The sequence below is a fragment of the Cebus imitator genome, unplaced genomic scaffold (genome assembly GCF_001604975.1).
Source record: "Cebus imitator isolate Cc_AM_T3 unplaced genomic scaffold, Cebus_imitator-1.0 Scaffold101, whole genome shotgun sequence".
NCBI lineage: Eukaryota > Metazoa > Chordata > Mammalia > Primates > Cebidae > Cebus > Cebus imitator.
In genome coordinates, this window is record NW_016107416.1 from 847,908 (window position 1) to 868,551 (window position 20,644).

Here is a 20,644-nt window from a genome sequence, read left to right on the forward strand (position 1 = left end):
CTTTGGGCACTGGGTGTGGTGGAGGCAGCCTGGGCTCTCTGTGAGGCTCCCGGGCGGTGCTACCCGCCCAGCACCCTGGACAGCGCCCCACTCTGGTCCATTCCTAGCCGTCTCCAGGCTTCACTTTGCTTTCTGGGGTGGGCCCTGCTCTGATCAGGCTGCATCTGTTGGCTTCCTTGCCTCCTCTCTTAACTCCTCCTTGAAGATAGTCTTCCAGCCCAGTTCCCTCCATTAACCACAAAGGTAAGGTTCACTCATCTCTGGTTCCTGGAGCCAGGGCAAGAATGTGGGAAGAGGCTAGGGGACCGGTGGCTGTCAGCCTGTGGTTTGTCTCCATCACTGACTAGTGGGAATGGAAGGGGGCCCTGCTGGAACCTTCTCCACTTCCTTCCCACCTGGATGTTCCTAAGAGGGCGTTGGTGAACTCTGGCAGGCACAGGAGAGACATAAGAGGTAACAGGAATGGTAGAACCTGGGGCACAATGGGCTGGCCAGGGTCAAAGGTGAGGTGAGGTGGCTGCTTGGGCAGGGCAGTGAGGGGACCGCGGCCCAAATCTATATTCCAGCCCGAAGGCCCCCAAGGGGACTGTCTTGGCCATCTCCCACTCTCGGGCAGGCTGCTCTGCCACTGGTTCTGCTGGACTTTAGGCACCCCCTAGCCCCAGCCCCAGCCCTGTCTGACCAGCCTTTCCTCTCTCCTTGCTGCCAGGTCTAGAGGAGTCCCAGGAGCAGCCAGGACGGGCAGAAGCAGTGGCTGCCATGGAGGAGGACAAGCTTTTATCTACAGTGCCTGAGGAAGGCGATGCTGCCTGTGACCCCAGCCTGGAGCCTGAGGAGGAGCCAGGGGTCCAGAATGGAATAGCCAGTGAGGGCCTGAACAGCAGCCTCTGCAGCCCAGGGGACGAGCGAAGGGGCACCTCAGCGGACACTGAGGATCCCACGAAGGACCCAGCTGTGGCCTTCCATGGCCTCAGCCTTGGCCTCTCCCTCACCAATGGCCTAGCCCTGGAGCCAGACTTGAACATTCTGGAAGATTCAACAGAGTCCAGGCCCTGGAGGGCTGGCAGGCTCGCAGAGGGGGATGATGCTTCCAGGAGCCTCTGTCCAGATGCTGAGGACCCTCAGCTGGGGTAAGTGGGTGTCTTGGGATGGGAACTCGCCACATTTGGCTGCTCTGTTACTGTGCGGCTTGGGTCTAGCCACTTAGTCTCTCTGGTTCTTGTTTTTCTCTCAAATAAAATGGGGATTTCCTATCCCTCTTTTGCCCAGATTCTGGGTGTTTTGAAGGGACAGAGCCGGGAGAGAGAATTCAAAGTCCAGCAGACTACGGGGCTGAAGGTTGTGCCCCCCCACACCTTCAGCCCCTCGAGCCATCGTGAGCTGCTTCTATGTGGGTTGGTGTTGGGGGGCTGCTGCCCTCCCTCCATCCCAGGCTGGACATTCAAATTCCAAATCCTTTTAAAATGCCCGATGTGAAAATTCGTCTGGTTCATTCCTCTGCTTCCTGGAAATGAGAATCTCCCAAATCCTGCAACTGACTCCAGGAAAGGAGGCTATGGACTTTAATTCCTCTCAGCTACTCTCACCTGCAGTAATCATCCGGAAGTTCTATCAGGGATCTCACTTCAGTCCTGCAGTTACAGCCCAATTTCTGTTGTCCTCAGCAGGCGGTGGAGAGACCTAGAGTTTTGGGGGTGTGTTGGACAAGCAGGGTGGGGAAGGGACAGAGAAATGTCTAGAAGGCACCAGGGTGGGCTGAGAAAAGAAGGCATTTAGAAGTCTTAGCATGCATAGCCACAGGCTCTGGCCTGAACAGGCAGTGTGTGGGAGGCGTGTGAGTGTGCATGGGGGGCATGCATGGGTGCCTGCCCTGAACATTGTGTGTGCACAGGCGTGTGTGAACATGTTGGTATGCATGGGGCTGGTGGCTGTGGGTGGAGGGTGTTGGTGCCCTTGGCCTGGTCATTTGTGGCTGCACATTTGGGGGCATGTTATGTGTTATGTAGGGATACATGTCTCTAGATCCCTGGGCAGGAGTATGAGTATGTGGGTTTGGGTGTCTGTGGCACTGGATGTGGCGTGGCCATCAGAGTGTTTCCATCCAGGCAGGGCCTAGGGCAGCCCCATGGCTGGCAGTGGGGCGGGGGCAGGGGACTGGGGCTTCTTGGAGCCCACCATATTGAGGTGGCATTTTTACTTGGGATGGAGAGGCTGGGGGCAGTTGGATGCTTGGAGATTGGGTTGATGGTCTTCAAGCTCCCATCAGGCCACCCCTCAGGCCTGCTCAGTTGCATGAAGGGGCTGGAGATGGGGGTTCCACCGGTGGCTCTGACACTGAGCTGAGAGCTCCTCACAGGCAGGGCTCTATCTTGTTTGGATATCTCTAGTGCCCAGAACAGGCCTGGCAGAGGTGTTTTTACTGGGCTGACTTTGGTATTTGCCCTGGTGGCCAGGACAAGGAAATTTCTTCCCTCTTCTCTCCTTCTGGAGGTCAGTAGAGGAAACTTCCACCCCAGCCCCTGCCAGGCATTCTGCGCCTTTTAGATTTTTGCCCCCCTCCCCACTTTGTTCCTTGGCAAGAGAGAGCCTAATGAGGCTTCAGTCTCAGCTCCTGCTGGGGCTGGGTGGGAGTGCCTTCTCCAGGAAGCACACTGGGATGGAATCTTAGGCACCAGGGGGCCAAGGAGATGTTTGAGGGGAAGGGGCACTTCCCAGTCCTCCAAATACAGCTCAGTCTCCGCTAGGCAGCAGGGGCTGGGGGAAAGTAGGGCGTGGCCAGAGCCTCAGGGGAGAATGATGGAGAGGGAGGGGTGTGCTTCCTTGCATGTGATGGGCCTCAATTGATCTGAAATGGGCCGGGCTGGCCTGCTGTGTTCTTTCCTGGTGTGGCTTCCTCTTACTGGCTCTATCTTCCACCTCTATCCTTGTCTGTCTAGCTCTGTCTTTATCTCTCTCCCCGTCCCTGTTGTCCTCTTCCTCTGTCTCTTTCTTGCCCCATCTCTTGGTCTTGCTCCTCAGTCTGTCTCTCCTTCCTTCTCTGTGTACCTGTTCATCTCGCTGGTGGATAAGAATCTTCCCAGCCTCCTCAGTTCATCTATGTGCAATGTTCTCTTCCAGGTGCTAGAGATGAAACATACAAAAACCTTTGCTCTCATGAAGCTTACGGTCTAGTGGGGAGACAGACAATAAATATTAAAATAATAAATAATTACATAGTAAGTTGGAAGGAGATAAGTGCTTTGGGAAAAAAATAGGAAAAAAGGGACTGTGGTGTTTGGAGACAGGGCACAGTTTAGGTCAGGAGGTCAGGTCAGGCCTCGCTGAGAAAGGGATGTAGAAGGAGGGCGTTAGCTGGGGAAGAACTTTGGGCAGAGGGAACAGCCAGTACAAAGGCCTCTTTTGGGGGACAGCACAGGGTCCTGCAAGGGCTTGGGAAGTGTGGGTGGGGCCATGGGGCTGACAAGCATATGTTCATTTACCCAGTTTATCATTCAGCCAGATGTTCCGAGCACCTACTGTGTGTGGGGTACTCCCTGGCTTCACAAAGCTTTTGTTCTGGGGCTGGGGAACAGATAGTAAACAGGGGAACAGACAGAATCTTACATGACAGGAAGGTCTGGGGAGTAAATTAAGAGATCCTGGAGCAGGAGGCCAGTGTGCTGTGGGCCTGCCTCCCCTGGTCTCTCTGAGAGGGTAGCACTGAGGCCAGACTTGACAGCTGGGATGTGTTTGGGAAGAGCAAAATTATGACCCTGTGTGACACTGGTTGTTACAGGAAGATGTTCACAATGCTCTGGGAGCCTGGAGGAAGCAGTCCCCTAGGCTGGGCTGGGGGACAAGGTCTTACATTCATTCATTCAGACACATATCTGATGCCCACTATGGCCCTGGCCCCAGGCCTGCTTTTTTCCCTACGGAATTCCCAGTACCCAGCCCGGTGTCTGACACCTTGTGCTCAGTCAGTATTGGCTGAAGGGATAAGTGAACAGGATGGGGGATGTTGTGCCCCCAGGGGCCTCCCAGACACAGATCAGTGTAGTCACCAGTACTCGTATGGGGGACATCTTGGCAGGATGGTGACTGGCTTCTTGCATCCCACAGGTTGGATGGTTCCGGGGAGCCAGATGTGCGGGATGGCTTCAGTGCCACGTTTGAGAAGATTCTGGAGTCAGAGCTGCTGCGGGGCACCCAGTACAGCAGCCTTGACTCCCTAGACGGGCTGAGCCTCACGGATGAAAGTGACAGCTGCGTCAGCTTCGAGGCCCCCCTCACGCCCCTCATCCAGCAGCGGGCCCGTGACAGCCCCGAGCCAGGGGCTGGGCTGGGCATTGGGGACATGGGGTTTGAGGGGGACATGGGGGCAGCTGGTGGTGATGGGGAGCTGGGCAGCCCTCTGAGGCGCTCCATCTCCAGCAGCCGCTCAGAGAATGTCCTGAGCCGCCTGTCTCTCATGACCATGCCCAATGGATTCCATGAAGATGGCCCCCAGGGCCCAGTGGGGGACGAGGATGATGATGAGGAGGACACAGACAAGTTGCTGAACTCAGCCAGGTGAGGCAGGGCCCAGGCTGGGAGCTGGGAGAACCACTGAACAGTTGGGGAAACTGAGACCCAGAAGAGGCAAAGCAAGTTAGGGTGACTCAGTGTCCAGAGTCAGTACGCCCTCTTCAAGGCCACCTGGCCTACCGTCTGTATCCAGACTTCCCACCCTGTGTCCTGAGGTTTCATTCTGCTCTTCCAGGCCTTCTCAGCCCCGGTAGAAGTTGGGGGGAGTCAGGGAGCTGTGCTGTGAGTTCACGTGAGAGGCTCTTCCGAAAGTCTGATTCATTCCCTCCTGCTGCAGTGGAGCTTCTTTCCCTTTTCTGGCCTCTGCATGGTTTGCAGAGGCCTGAGGAACCTCCCCGCCTCCCCAGGGCCTTTGACCCTACTCCTCCACCCACCTTCCATCTGCAGTGACCCCAGCCTGAAGGACGGCCTGTCAGACTCAGACTCTGAGCTCAGCAGCTCGGAGGGGTTGGAGCCTGGTAGCGCAGACCCGCTGGCCAACGGGTGCCAGGGGGTTAGTGAAGCTGCTCGCCGGCTGGCACGCCGCCTCTATCACCTCGAGGGCTTTCAGCGCTGCGATGTGGCCCGACAGCTGGGCAAGAAGTGAGTGTGGTCTCCCCCGCCCCCAACCCAGGCAAACCTCGTGTCTTTCTCAGCCTGAAGGAGGTGTAGGTGACCTCCTTCAGGGGTACCTGGTGCTGGGGGGGGTGCTCCCAACAGTTCCCCAAGGACACCTCCTCCTGCCACTGTCCTCATTCCTGGCCTCGGCCTAAATCTGTTTCCTTTCTGGGCTGCTTGGGTGAGGCTGATGCTCTCAGGGAGGGGTGGTGGCGGCCGGCCCCTCAGGGCTGGGGGTGCGGGATGTGGGATGTGGTTATGGGGTCACAGTGGATGTGAGGACAGAGAAGCCGGCAGGAGCTGGGACTAGCTAATGGGGCCAGAGAGGAGAACCTGGGCCTCAAGGGACACCTGTGGGACTCAGAGCTCAGGAAAAGGCTCTTGGCCCTCATTGAGCCTCACTGTTTATCGAAACCAGCTGAAGGAGCTGAAGACCCCAAAGCACACACTCCGGCCTTTAGACTGGTGCAAAGGGAACTGGCTAGATGAGGGTCCCAAAGGGAACCAGGGGACAGGCAGGACTGCAGGACTGAGGGAGTCCGCCGACACATCCTTGTGCACATCTGATCGCTGGTGTGTCCACCTGCCACCTGCCATGGCCCTTTCACCCGGAGTGCCTCCCAGTGTCCACATTGAGGCTCTCAGCTGTGCAGGAGCAGGTCTGGCCCCACAGCGCTGCTCACGGGGCTGGGAGACAGTCCAGACTCTTGTCCATGAATAGGAGCAGAGCTGACGTGCAGGCTTCAGGCCTCCCGGAGCCCTGATGGCAGCTCAGGTCCTGGATCCCCCTCTTTTCCCTCCTGCCTCCTCCACCCTCTGCAGCCTCCATGCTGCTCCTGCACAGGGTCCCTGACAACTGCTCCAGCCCAGAAATCACAACTCAGATGCCCTCATCTCTCCTGCTGGGCTGGACCTCCAGACCTATTGCCAACCTTTCAGGAGCCTTCTTTATGGCCTTCCCCTGCCCTCCTCCCTCTTTTCAGCCACTCCCTGCAGCAGCTAATTGTGCTCAAGTCTCTCCCATCTGAAAAACAAAAATTGTTTCTCAACCCCACTTCCTCCTCCAGCCAAAATTCCTGGGTTTTCTGCCCAGGGTGGCCTCTCTATCCCTTTTCTTTCTCTACACTTAGCCCCTCCACACTGGTTTCCTCCCCCTCATCCCAACTTCAGAAAGCTCTTGTGCCAAGGTCACTGGCAGCCTTGTGTCTTTGAATCTGGTGGCTGCTCTCCAGGCCTCATCTTAGCCCTTCAGCAGCTTCCATGCAACCAGCCATTTCTTTCTTTTTAATTAAACTTTTTATTATGAAAATTTCAAACAGACATGAAAGCAGAAAAAAAAAAATGAAACCTTTTTGTACCCAAGACTGAGTTTCAAAGTTACTATTCATTCTCATTTCCTCTATGACCCATAGCTTTTTTCATGTGCTGGAAGATTGTAACGCATATTTCAGACACTCTATCGTTTGATTTATAAATACTTTAGCATGTATCTCCAACTGATAAGGATCTTTTTTTATATAATCATGATTCTGTTATAATTTCTAACTAAAGGAACAAAAAGTTCTTAATCTCTCCAACATTCAGTCTGTGTTTAATTTTCTCTGATTGTCTCAAAAATGTTGGTTTATTGAAATCAAGATTCAAACAGGGTCCACACATCGCACTTGGCTGATTGGTCTGTTAAGTCTCTTTTAATCAACAACAGTTCGGCAGTTGGGCAGTCCTCCTCCCTTCTTAGTGCCACGTATTTGTTGAAGAAACCAAGCCATTTGTCCTAAAGAATGTTCCACAGTTCGGATGTGGTATCCTCATGGTGTTATTTAACATGTTTCTCTATTTCCCATGGGTCCTGCAAATGGATGGGTGAGCTCTGGGCTTAATTAGAATCAGGTGGAAATTTGTTCTAGTTTTGACAAGAATTCCTCATGCCAGTCTTCTTGAAACCCTCTCCTTGTTGGCCTGCAGGACAACACACCCCACCTCTGGCTGCTGTCTCTCAGTCTCCTTCACTGGCTTGCTCCTGGGTCCTCACCCTGATTCGAGGCTCTGGGCTGGCCAGCCTGTCTGTGCCCTCTCCTCTTGCATGGGTTCAGTCTTATCCTGAGCTGTTACTGACCAGCTGTGGATTGATGACTCTCATAGGGATGCCTTGCCTAGAAGTCTGACATCTCCCTCAGGGGACCACCTTCTTGGCCATGCCTCATGCCCATTCCATCTCTGTGTCTTGTGGGTTCCACCCCCTAAATCTCTCTTCTCCCCATCCCTTCTGTCTCTCTCTGGACAACTACTGTAGTCTACTGTGGGTCTCCACTCGGCAGTGGCGTGTTCCAAAATACAAACTGACCATCCCTGCTTTACCCCTTCTGAATCAAGTCCTGGTCCTTCCCCTGGCTTCAGGCCCTGGCCCTGGCCTCATCTCTTGGAGCCTCGTTCCTGCCCTTTAGGTTCTGGCCACATGGCGCTGCTTGTAGCTTCTTGGACACATCGTGCAGTTTCCTCCCTGGGGACACTGCATCATCTTACCCCTATTTCTTTTGTCTGGTTAGCTCTTTATTCCCTGCGTTGACTGAGACAGTGCCTCCTCCAGGAAGCCTTCTTGACACTCTTAGACCAAGGTTGAACATTACAGCCCAACTGGCCAGTAGCTTAGGGGTTGAGCAGGTTCGGGGGGGTGGGTCGGTCAGGGTACCCTGGGCCTTACTCTTAAAGTAACACCTATGATTCTGTCATCCTTGGGCTGGACCCTGCTTCTAACAGACATCCCATACTCTCCTGGCAGCAACGAGTTTAGCAGGCTGGTGGCCGGGGAGTACCTCAGTTTCTTCGACTTCTCGGGCTTGACTCTGGACCGAGCACTCAGGTCAGTGGTGCTGGGATGGGAAGTGTCCACAAGGGGTACAGGCTGCACATCTGGATTCTCATGTCAGCTCTACCATAAACTTGCTGTGCAGCCTTGGGCTAGTCTTTTGACCCCCTGGTGAGGCTGTGGGGAAGAAGCCACAGGAGCAGCAGCAGTCCAGCAGTTGGGCGAGTGCCCCCTCTGTGGTAGCTGTTAGATGTGAAGAGGGTGGAAGTATAGCCTCAACTCTAGGAGAGGAAGGGAGGCGCAGGACTTGCCTTTATTGAGCACCTCCTGCCTGCAGGATGCTCCAGGTCTTTACTCACCTTGCTCACGCATCCTCAGTACCCCTGTAAGGTAGACATTATCATTCCTATTTTTTCAAATGAAGAAACTGTGGGCCAGAGGGGTAGAGACTTCCTCACTGTCATTGAGGGAGGAGATGGTAAAATGGGATTTGATCTCAGCTCTGTTGGTATTTGGACCCAGGGAGTAGACCTCAGGAGGGCCAATTGCAGGTTCCACGGAGCAGGAGGGTAGAATGGATGGGTGCAGTCCTGTAGTATCTGGGAGGCTCTGGTGGCAGGGGCTGGCTGGGCAGATACTGGCCAGGCCCTAGGAGAGATGGATTCATCTCGGAGCTCAGGGGTGGGGTGATTCATGCATGTTAGACCTTTTTACTGTGTTCCACGTGTCTCCTACACTTTAAAAAAATGTAATTTCTGGTTGGGCATGGTGGCTTATACCTGTAATCCCAGCACTTTGGGAGGCCGAGGCCAGAAGATTACCTGAGGCCAGGAGTTTCAGAACAGCGTGGACAACATAGGGAGGCCCAGTCTCTACAGAAAGCAGAAAAATTAGCCAGGCATGGTGGTGCATGCCTGTAGTTCCAGCTACTCAGGAAGCTGAGGTGGGAGGATCACCTGAGCCCGGGGAGGTTGAGGCTGCAGTGAGCCATGACTGTGTCACTCACTCCAGCCTGGGTGACAGAGTGAAACCCTATCTCAAATAAACAAACAAACAAACAAAAACACACACACACAAAGTAATTTCCATTCTTTTTCCTCTGCTTCTGTTGGGATATTTTCTGTTGACCTGTTTTTACTTCATTTACTCTTTTTCTGTGTCTAATATGTCATTAACCCATTTATGCCTGAGGTTGCAATTTTCTGAATTGCAAGATCAGACCTTGTTGATGACCTTGAGCGGTAAGTAGGATATAAATAACTCCCACATGCTTAGCATTCCAATAATGGAACACTAGGCATAAATGGGTTTTGAACCCATTTAGTGAGTTTTAAATTTATTATATTTTTCATTTCTAGAATTTCCATTTTATTAAAACGTTTAAAAAATAGATTCTAATTCCCTAGGGGAATTATCCATCCTTTCCATTATTTTCTCCATCTTTCCCTATCTTTTTTTGAACATACTGCTTGTAAAGCCCTTGCTGCTGAGTCCAGTATCTATCATCTGAATCATCTGTATCTGTTTCTAGTATCTCTTTTTTCTCTTGTTTTTCTATCGTATATCCTGTCTCTTTGCATGCTTAGTAACTTTAAAAAAAAATCAGATGCTGTATACTTTGTATAGAATTGTAGTGGTTCTAGATTATTCTGTGTTCCTCCAGAGAGGGTTTACCTTGTCCTTTGCTAGGCAGTTAGAAAGGGTGTGGGGGATGCAGTCCTAATCTACTCAAGGTTGCACTGAAGTTTGGTATAGCTCAGGGTTTGCTCTGATCATAGGGTAGAGGCCCTCAGAGTTTTCTACTGGGAGCCTGGGGTGTTGAGTACGGCAAACCCCCTTGCGGGCTCTAAAGCCTAATTTTGTCTTCTCAGTGCAGCAACACTGCCCCCCACTTCAACAACAACAAAAATCCCTCTACTTCTCAGAGGGCCTGCTTAGCCTTTTAGCTTCCTGCCTTTTGTATCTTTTATATCTCTGAAATTCAGCAAATATCTCAAAGGGAAAAGTGGCCATGTGTTTACAGCCCTTGAAGTCTCCAGCTTTTGATTCCACCCAATGCACTGCCTCTTGCCTGTGCCCATAATCAGCAATGCCCCCAGGGAAAAAGCAGCCGCAGAAGGGTCAGACTACCTCTCTGCAATTCTCTCCCCTCCAGAATCTTGGCCCTTTTGGTCTTTGTTGCCTCAGCAATTTTCCCATAGCTTAAGAAAACTCATGGTGTTTATTGTTCTCAGTGGAAGTGTTGGTGTGCTGCAAGCTACTGTATCCTGAGCTGAGTTGTAAAGATTGCACCAGAATGAGGAAGATTGGTCAGGGAAGGGGCTCATTGGTTCAGCTCATAATCGGAGATACGGGTGCTGGACTGAGTGCCTTGTATGCCAGCCCAATACTGACACTCAACTGTGCAGGCACTGGGGAGCCATAGAGGTACTGGCTGTAAAGCAACATTCTGGGAGCCAGCACTGATGCCAGTATACTGGTGGCCTTTGATCTAGAGGCGTGCAGGCTTCTAAAGAGGGTCAGGTGGGAGAGAACAAGCATGAGGTTGGGCAGATGGGAAGGGTTGATGAGAGAGGCTGCACAGAGGGTAGAGTAGAAGGGCTGGTGGTGCCAAGATGTGGGAGAGGATGGGCAGTGGTGAGGCTGCCCCTAGGGACAGCCCGAAAGTTTGGTGGTGGCGGTACTGCTCTGAGGCACTGAATAGTGAAATGCCTGTTCTGTCCAGGGTGTGAACGCAGCAGGCAAGTGCCGGGTTGGAGGTACAGGAGGGTAGTCTGGGCAGTGAACATGGCCATGACATGAGGAGCCTGGGTGCTATTCTGAGGGTTCCAAGGAGCCAGTGATGGGTTTTAAGCAGCAGTGAGTCCTGCCTGCGTGTCTATTTAGAAAGACAACTTGGTGTCTGCAGGGAGGAGGTACTGGGTGCAGGGGTGGCCCCGTTGTCCTGGGTACATGATGAGGGTGGTGGCAGTGATGGAGAATTAAGGTTGAGGTTGAAGAAGAAACTGTCAGGACTTGGTGGCAACCCAGACTTGGGGTGGGGAAGGCAGGAGTGGGGGGATAGGGTTGGGCATGGGTCTCAGCCGCGGCACATGAAACAGAGGGAATGACCGGGGAGGAGTGTTCTGAAGGGCAGATGTGGACAGGGCCCAGCTGTAGGGGAGGGAGCAAGGAGTGGGCATCTGCCCTGAAGAAGGGCTGGTGCTGAGGTGCTCTTCTGTCTTTGTTCTTCACCATCTGTCCTCTGCCTACTTCCAGAAGGTAGGTCCCTGGAGGGCGATGAGGACTGAAACTCTAAAGCTTACCAGGTCCTCTGGCCTTAGCACTCCAGAGGCCATCCTGGGGGCCAGGGCTTCTGAGTGTGGAGAACATCCAGACCCAGAGATTGGGGCACTGGAGCCCTGGCCCCCTGGGGCAGGTGTGGTGTGTGTGTGTGTGTGTGTAGGGGGGTGGTCTAACCCTGGGTGAGGATTCAGACTGCCCTCAGCAGCTTTGAATTGCCTTCCAGAACATTCTTGAAGGCCTTCCCGCTGATGGGGGAGACACAAGAGCGTGAGCGGGTCCTCACACACTTCTCCCGCCGGTACTGCCAGTGCAACCCTGATGACAGCACCTCAGAAGGTATGGCCCCCTGCCCACTCTGCCCGACCCTCCCCACCCACTCAGCCAGGCCCTGGCCGCCTCCCACCCCGGTCCACCTGGCACTTCAGTCCCACTGCCAGCCCAGATGGTTTGTCCTCTGCATGCAGTAGGTGCTCAATGAATGCTAATTGAATAAACTATGGCACAGGGTATGCCTGCTTAGCAAGGCACAGTCTTGCCTGTTCTCCTCCCCACTGCCTGGAAGTCCTCCAGCCTCGGGATTCAGTCCTGTGGCTCTTCCTTCTCCTGCAGTCCCTGTCGTGGTGCTGACTGTTGGTGTGGTGGCTGTCCCGGTGTGGTGGAGGTCTAGGTCGGAGTCCTCTTAGGGACAGGGCTTGCCCAACAGATGGGCCCAAGTCCCAGACTAGTCCCATTATTGGGAGAGACACAGGCCATGCAGGGGCAAGGCTGGGGGCTTAGAGCCATTCCTCAGTCTGAGGTTCAAGGTAAGTTTGGCCGCAGGAGGCAGGAGTCCGGGGCAGAGTGGGTCCAGGGTGGTCAGGCTCCTGGGGCAGGCATGTGACTTGGGCCCTGCAGTGGGGGCGGACCAGGGGCATCACGCAGTCCCTGTCCTCTGAGGTGAGTTTGGCAGGTGGCTGGCCTCCCTCTGCGTCCAAGGCTTCCTGGCGGGTTCTGTCAGCAGACGGGGTGGGAAGAGGTTGGGTCCTCACACTGAGAGTGCCACTGTCTGTGACTCAGATGGGATCCACACGCTCACCTGTGCCCTGATGCTGCTCAACACGGACCTGCACGGCCACGTGAGTTGGGGAGATGGGGAGGGGGTCGCGTGTCCTCTCAGGGACCCATCTTGTGTTGATTCCAGCCCCTTCCTGAGACCTCTCAGTGGCCAGGTTTCTTTTCCAAGCCCAGGGGATTTGGGCAGCTTGGCTTCTAGATTTGGCCTCACCCTAGTTTCATCCCCCAGCGATCCGCCTGAGTCCTCACCCCCATTTAGGGCAGTGAGGGCAGCTGGGTCATGGGAGTTTAAGATGAGCCACAGATGTGTGCTCCTTGTCCAAGCTAAGAGATCATGTGCCCTTTTCGCCCCTGTCCCGCAAGCCTGAATGCAGCCCATGGCATTGAAATACCATGCCCAGGGCAGCCCCTCCCAACCCCCCAGCCCCCACCAGGCCAAGCAGTGAAGTGACTGGTGTGGGGTGCCCAGGCTGTGAGGCTGTGTCTGGTCCAGGCCCGAGGCTGTTTCAGTGCTTCTGTGGCTCAATAACTCCTTCTTCCTTCCTCTGTCTGCTCCGGGACCCCCTCTGGGCTCTCTTGCCCTTGCAGGTGGTAAGTGTAGCTAGTGGTGTGCATGCCCTGTGTGCCAAGGCCCCCCTCATCATGTCGCCTTTCTGTGTCCCCCATCACCATCTGGCTCCACCCAATCACTGCCCCATCATTGCTCACCTAGGGTGGTTGGAGCCCCCTGCTAGGTAGGGAATAGCTCAGTGACTCGGGGACAACAGGCCAGCATGTTAACCCGGAAGTCCAGGGGATATGGTGGTGAAAGAAGGAGCTGGGATAGACCCGACTTCAGATTCTACTCTTGCCTCCATGTGGTAGCTGTGTGACCCTGGGCAAGCACTGGCCCTCTCTGAGCCTCAGGATCTATATCCGTGTGGCGGGAATAATGATCTCCCCGCAGTGTCCTGGGCAGGACTGAGAGGTAATATACACGGCACCAAGGGGCAAGGTCTGGCGCCTAGTAAGGATTTTATTATGAAGAATATTGTTACAGAAAAAGGACAATAGTATTTCTCATTACTGTGAAAATTGAAATGAGGGCAAGCTGGAAGACCCAGCCTGCAGACCCCTGGAAGGTGAGATTGTGAAGGCCCAGTCTGCTGGTAGCCTGGGCTCATGAGTGCATGGGGGCACCTGACTTGGGGAGGGCCAGAGCCTCAGTGCCTGTGTCAGGAGGAGCAAATGTGTGACAGCTTTGGCCAAGTCCACTTGGGCAGGCAACCTAAGTGTGGAACAAGAGAGAAGATGCGTTCCTCATGAATGTCATCTAGCGCCAAAGCCCACGAGCCTGTTGATGTTTCCCCAGACTGCGTCCTCTGTTTATTGACAGCGAGCAGGTGTTGCTAGCCTGCTTTAAAAGGAGCACTCAGCATGCTCCTCACTCCCCGTCCCCACCCCTGGCTGGGCCTGTGAGCAATCTCAGGACTGACTCTGCTGAACCAAGCCCTGGCTGCCCCTCCCTATGGCTAAGAGCTGCTAAGGAGGGCGGCAACCACTGTCCAGTGAACCCTGGGCCAAGAGCATCCCAGAGCTTGATGGGCCTTAGCTGGCGTGGTCCCATATTGATGCCACAGCTGGGGAGAAATGTCAGCACTTCATAGATCAGAAGTGGGCTGGGAGGACTGTTCATGTTTGCAGCCAACAGACACTGAGGATTTCATCTCTCTCTTTACGCGGTACTGCTCAGAGATTGGGAGCGCAGGTTCTGAGGCTGTGTTCTCTGCTGCTCCACACAAAGGCTGTGTGGCCTGAGACAAGTTACTTCATTGCACCTCAGTTTCCCCATGATAAAGTCCCAGTGTATAAAGAAGGGAAGTAAGGCTCACGCCCAAGGTCTGGCGGTTGCAGTTACTGGGAACTCTTGAGAGCACCTGATGCTTTGCACTTTTCCCCTTGCCTCCTTCTCTGCCCCTGTCATTCATCAAGCAGGGACTGAGGCCTGGTGGGTTGTGGGGATCTCAGGAACAGGGGCCGTGCTGGTGCCCACAGAAAGAGCTCTGGTCGGACCGGGACGCAGTAAGGGGCTGTCGGGCTGTAGGCATGCTCCTGAGATAAGCACAGTCTGGTTGAGGAACTGGGGAGGCTTTGTGTAGGAGGGGCGCTGGGACCCTCGGGTTGGGGGCTCAACAACAATCCTGTCTTCTGAGTGCCTTCTGTGTTCCATGAACAAGACAGGAAAGGGAGCCCGTCTGTTGCAGGAGGTGGACAGCACAGAAGTGAGCAAGCGATTACAAGCAATGCTGGTTCCGTGAAGGGCATACACAGGAAGGCGTGGTGGGGTCTGGACTGGGGGTCAGGGAAGGCCTGCAAGGTTTGGGCAGAGATCTGGATCAGCAGGAGCCAACCATGGAAAGATCTGGGATCACGAATTCCAGGCAATGGGGCCAGCAGCAGCAGGCTGGTTTCTACCTTGTGGCTGTTGGGAATAGCGCGGCTGTGAACATTCGTGTACAAGTTTTCATTTGAACACCTGTTTTCAGTTCTTTGGCATTTCTACCTCGGAGTGGACTTTCTGGGTCATATATCTGGTTGTTCTGTGTTTAATTTTTTGAGGAACTGCAGAACTGTTTCCATAGTGGTGTTAGGTTATGGTGCAGGTGGGAGATGATGGTGGAGTGGGTAGGCTGAGTGGTGAATGTGGAGAGCAGGGACTGATGAGGGACACCTTTCAGGACTGAGTCTCACAGGACTTGCTGATGGGGTTGGTCAGTGAAAGAGAGGAGCAAGGGTGCCTTTGGCGTCTGGCTAGCTGGGGGTGCCATTTCCTGAGATGGGGAAGAAACTTCTGTGTAGGGGTGGCAAGTGGGAGAGGCAGACTTGAGTCCTGCTTTTGACCCGTGTTTGAGGTTTGAGATGCCTCTGGACATCAGTGTGGGGAGCCAAAGAGGCGGCGAGGTGGATGAGTCTGGGCCCAGTTTGAAGATGGAGATGGGGTGGGGTGGAATTCAAAGCTATGGGGCTGGTTGATTGCCATGTCCCTGCAGAGAGTATAAGCTGATGGCTAAGTCCAGGGGCTCAGTGCTACATAGAGGCCAGGCAGAGGAGTGGGAGAGACTGCACCGCATCTGGGAGGTCGGAGGAAACCCAGGAGTATGTGGCATTTCTGAAGTCCAGACAAGACAGCATTTCGAGGAGAAGGGAGTGAGTGGCCAGCTGTATAAAAGGCTGCCATGAGGTCAAGTAAGGTGACGGCATGAGAGTGCCCTTTGGGGTTGGAGCGGTCGTCGGTGGGCTAGTCAAGGTTACTGGAGACCTTCTGAAGAGCACCTTAGGTGGAGTGGAGAGGACAGCTGCCAGGTTGAAGTGGGTGAGGTGAGTTCAGGACGTGAGGGTGTGGTGGCCAAAGACACCTCTTGCGGTGTTTGGCTTTGTGTGGGGGCCTGACAGGAGCCGGCGGTGAGTCTGATGTTAAAACAGCCCAACCTTGTGCGTGTGCCACCAGGATCAACTCAGCAGAGAAGACGCTATCACTGCAGGAGAGAGAAGTCACCAGGGAGTACCATGGGACAGCTGGAAAAGCCTAGGTTAACCGAATCAATCTCTGTGGCAGGAGGAATGAGGTGACCCAGGGCCTAGTCCTGAGCTGGAAGGTGGGGTCATTCTTCCCTACCCACACCTCATTGCTAATACATAATAGGAAAGAGGTTTTGGAGAGAAAGAGCCACAGTGTCTATTACAGGGACTTTGAGGCTTAAGGGAAAGGAAAAGGTGTGCCATGGTCATTTTGGAGGTTGAAGAGCAAACACAGGAACTGTGGCAGTGTCAGGAGATCTCCATGCTCGTGTGACTGTGGTCATAGACATAAAATGGGACCTGTTAGCACAGCTGTGTGTCCTGCAAGTATATTTGGTTGAACTTGGATACAGATACAGTATAGGAAATCAGTTGGGTTTCATCAGTACTGGGCTTTTTCTAGGCAAATATGACAGAAGCAGAAAGGGGCAAGAGATAGGTTTGCAGAGAAGTGGTTATTGATGGGGCCTGGAAACTAAACTGGATAAAAAAGAAAGTGAGGTCTTTGGATCTTGTATTAGTCCATTTTCACACTACTATAAAGAACTTCCCTGAGATTGGTAAATTTGTAAGGGAAAGAGGCTTAATTAACTCTCAGTTCCACATAGCTAGGGAGGCCTCAGGAAACTTACAATCATGGCAGAAGGGGAAGCAGGTATCTTCTTCACGAGATGGCAGGAGAGAGAAGAATGTAGGAGGAACTTCCAAACACTTATAAAACCATCAGATCTCCTGAGAACTCACTCACTATCATGAGAACAGCATGGGGGAAACCACCCCCATGATCCAGTCACCCGCCTCCCTTGACACGTGAGGATTATAATTCGAGATGAGATTTGGGTGGGGACACAGGGCCACACTGTATCAGATCTCAACAGGGGATCAAAGGGCTGTTGGAGTGAGGGTTCTAGAGAATGGGGGAGGAGGTGGAAGAGCAGGAGATGGGGGTCAGGAGTTTGTATTTGAAATGGGGTTTTGGAGACGGTGCGGATGCTGGGGATGATGGGTGATGATGGGTGGTGACAGGTCAGCAAATGAGCCTGGGAGGCACCGAGTAGTGGGATGTCAGGGAATGGTGATTTGCAATCTCCTGCCATGAGGAGATGGCAGAGTGGGTTAGAATTGGAGACGGAGGCCAGGGGAGAAATTCCAGAGGTATTTTGGATGCACAGCCTATGGCACTGGTGAGTGGACTGAAGGCTGGGGTAAGGGAGAACCACCAGGGTTGAGGCAAACAAACAGGGAGGGGTGGGTGGGAGAAGTCATTCCAGGAGAGCTCAAGTTGAAACAAAGATTAGTTGTTTTTCAGGAACAGCTTAATTTCTCTCCAACCTTGGGTTGCCTGAAGAATGGCAACAGCAGGAGTTGCTGGCAAGGCATGCTGGGGATGGCTATGGGGGCTGGAGGGACAGGCCAGGGGTTTGGATGTTATCCTGAGGTCTGCAGGGGTCTGCACATTCTCAGATGGTGACAGAGCCTCACACAAGAAGCTTAAGGGGATATCAAGTATAATTAAGGGTTAGCCTAGATTTGCAAATAGTGGCAAGGGTTTTTCTGTCCATAGGAGCTTTGATCAGTCTCTCCCTCCTCCTGAAGGATGATGTCTGCTTTCTTTCTGCTTGACCTGCCTCATCCTGCTCCTGGAATGAGCCTTAAAGACAGGCTAGCATTGTTCTGACCTCAGGGCTGCACATGGAAGTCAGACTTGTGGGAAAAGGCCTGGCTCCTGTGGGGCTAAAGGCAGTGGCACAGTTTTACTACCTGGACAATGGCCTGGGCATCACCCTGTACCCATCCAGCCTCTCTTCTGGGCAAGGAGATAAGTTTGGGGAGATGGTGGCCCTGGCCTGAGAGTGCCAGGGTCAGGCCTTGGGATGGGGCTGTGGTTGGACCCACTGTGACTTTCCTCTGCTGGGACACAGAAGAATTCCAAGGGCTTAGGAAAGACTGGAAGGCCCTGTTGATCCAAACGGGGTGGGAGGGAGAGGGGGAAGTGGGAACTCAGAGGCCCCAAATCATGGACCTCCCCTGGGCTTTGGGATCACCTGGGTACATGTCTTTTTGACTAGTTGTTGTTATGAGTATTGTATTTTAAAGAAGATAACTTACCCAGTATAATTTTACTTCTTTGCATGCATCTTGCTTTTTGGTCCTAAGAAAGATAAATTTTAGTGAATGTTTCATGTGGACTTGAAAAGAATCTATTCTGTGGTTGTTGGTTATAATGTTCTGTATGTGCCAATAAGGTGTCTATATGTGTTGTAAAAATCATGTATATCCTTACTGATTTATTTTCTTGTTATGATACTTAACCATTTTAACTATTTTAAAGATTACAATTTAGTGGCACTACGAACTTTCACAGTGGTGTGCAGTTGTTGCCATTGTCTAGCTTCTGAACATCTTCATCACCCCAAAAGGAAACCTCATACCCCTCAAAGGTCATACCCCATTTCCTCCTCCACCTGGCCCCTGGCTAATGCTAATTTGCTTTCTGTCTCTGTGAATTCGTCTATTGTAGATATTTCATGAGTGGTATCGCACAATATGTGGCCTGTTGTGACTGGCTTCTTTCATTTAGCATGTTTTCAATGTTCATTTACTTCATAGCATGTCTTAGTAGTTCATTTTTCATGAGTGACTAATATTCCATTGTATGGATATCCCACATTTTGTTTATCTGTTCATCTGTTGATGGATATTTGGGTTGTTTCCATCTTCTAGTGATCGTGAATAGTGCTGCTATGAACATTCATGTACAAGTTTTTGTCTGAATATTTGTTTTCATTTTTTGGGGGTATATACCTAGGACTTACTGGGTCGTAGGATAATTTTACATGTAACTTTTTGAGGAAGTGCCCAACCGTTGACTGAACGAGTTTACATTTTCCACCACCAATGTGCAGGGTTCTGATTTCTTTCCATCCTCACCAACACTTTTCTGTTTTTTGAAAAAAAAAAAAAAAGATAGCCATCCTAGTGGATGCGAAGCGTTATCTCACTGTGGTTTGGACTTGTGTTTCCCTAATGATTAGTGATGTTGAGCATTTTTTCATGTGCTTTTTGGCCATTTAAAATATATTTTCTCTGGAGAAATGTCTATTCAAGTCCTTTGTTCATTTTAAAATTAGGTTGTTTTTTGTTGTTGTATTCTTCGAGTTGTTTATATATATATCCTAGATACTAGGCCCTTAGTAGATATTTGATTTACAAATATTTTTTCTCACTCTGTGGGTTGTTTTTCAACTCTTGATAGTGGTTTCTTTTTTTTTTTTTTTTTTTTATTAGGGTTTTTTTTTTTTTTTTTTTTTTTTTTTTTTTAAGACAGGGTCTCTCTGTTGCCCAAGCTGGAGTGCAGTGGCGTGATCCTGGCTCACTGCAGCCTCAACCTCCTGGGCTCATGTAATCCTTTCACCTCAGCTTCCTGAGTAGCCGGGACCACAGGCATGTGCCACAACGACCAGCTAATTTTCTTTCTTTCTTTCTTTTTTTTGGAGAGACAAGGTCTCCTATGTTGCCCAGGCTAGTCTCCAACTTCTGGGCTCAAGTGATCCTCCCAACTTGGCTTCCCAAAGTGCTGGGATTACAGGTGTGAGGCACCACACCTGGCCTTTTAAAAATTTTATTTTAATTATTGATTCAATCTCTTTACTTGTTGTAGGTCTATTCAGATTTTCTATTTCTTCTTGAGCCAGTTTTAGTAGCTCGTGTATTTCTAAGAATTTGCCCATTTCATCTAGGTTATCTAATTTTCTGGCATAGTATTCTTGCCAATTTTTTGCCTGCTTGTTACTAACAGAGCAGTGTTAAAATCTCCAACCAAGACTGTGAATATGTCGTCTTTTGGTTCTGTCAATTTTTGTCTTGTGTATTTTGAAGCTATGCTACTAGATGTATACAGATTTAGGTCAATCTTCTGGCAGATTGACCCTTTTATCACTAGAACATGTCCTTCTTTATCTCTAGTAATGCTTCTTGCCCTCAAATCTATTTTGTCAGATGTTAGTGTAGCTATACTGGAGTTCTTTTGTTAGTGTTTATGTGGTATATCCTTTTCTGACTCTTTGTTTCAAAGATTTCTGTTCTTTTATATTTAAGGTATGTCTCTTGTATCATATACTTAAAAATAAAGTCTGATAATAATGTTAATTTGAACATTTAGTGAATCATGATATATTTGCATTTAAGTATACCACAGACTGTTTTCTCTTTGACTCTTCAGTTCTGTTTCTTTTCTCTCTCTCTCTTTCTCTTTTTTTTTTGCCTACTTTTGGATTAAGTAGTTTTTGGAATTCCATTTCCCCGCTCTGTTAGCTTGTTAGTTGTCCATTCTTTCGGAATTCTTTTTATGGTTTGCAGTTTGCACCCTCAACTTATAAAGTACTCGGTCCACTTCCCAGGCAGTGAAATACCTTGAAACACTTTAGTTCCATTTACTGCTGTCCTAACTTATATACTCCTGTTACCATGCTTTTAACTATTATATCTCTCTATATTTTATTCCCTGGAAAACTTTACTGTTGCTCTACATAGTTGATTTCCATTTAGAGCTACCAATTCTTTTTGTTATTTCTTTCATTTCTGCTTCTCCATATTTCCATCTGGGATAATTTTTATTCTTTTAGTTTTTTTGCTTAATTTCAACTTTTTTTGTTGAAGTGTGACGGGTGTTTCCCAAGTCCTTGGGTGTTTTTCCTTGTCCTTGGTGGGTGCTGAACTCCAGTCTCGGTTCTCCAGTCCTAAGAGGCCACCCAGCTGCTCAGCCCCTGGCTGCTTCTG

The 20,644-nt window shown here is 51.3% G+C and overlaps 1 protein-coding gene across 3 annotated transcripts in view; it reads left to right on the top strand.

Annotated features, from left to right (window-relative positions):
• PSD2 (pleckstrin and Sec7 domain containing 2) overlaps window positions 1-20,644 on the top strand; it is a 46,572-nt gene that overhangs the window by 12,841 nt on the left and 13,087 nt on the right. For 2 of the 3 annotated variants that reach the window (XM_037741411.1, XM_037741410.1), the window contains exons 2-7: window positions 710-1,130; window positions 4,102-4,551; window positions 4,954-5,148; window positions 7,943-8,023; window positions 11,478-11,590; window positions 12,311-12,371. In XM_037741411.1, coding sequence (XP_037597339.1) covers window positions 760-1,130; window positions 4,102-4,551; window positions 4,954-5,148; window positions 7,943-8,023; window positions 11,478-11,590; window positions 12,311-12,371 — 1,271 coding nt within the window. In that variant the 5' untranslated portion in view covers window positions 710-759. The remainder of the gene's footprint in view (window positions 1-709; window positions 1,131-4,101; window positions 4,552-4,953; window positions 5,149-7,942; window positions 8,024-11,477; window positions 11,591-12,310; window positions 12,372-20,644) is intronic. The other variant, XM_017536746.2, reaches the window with a different exon arrangement.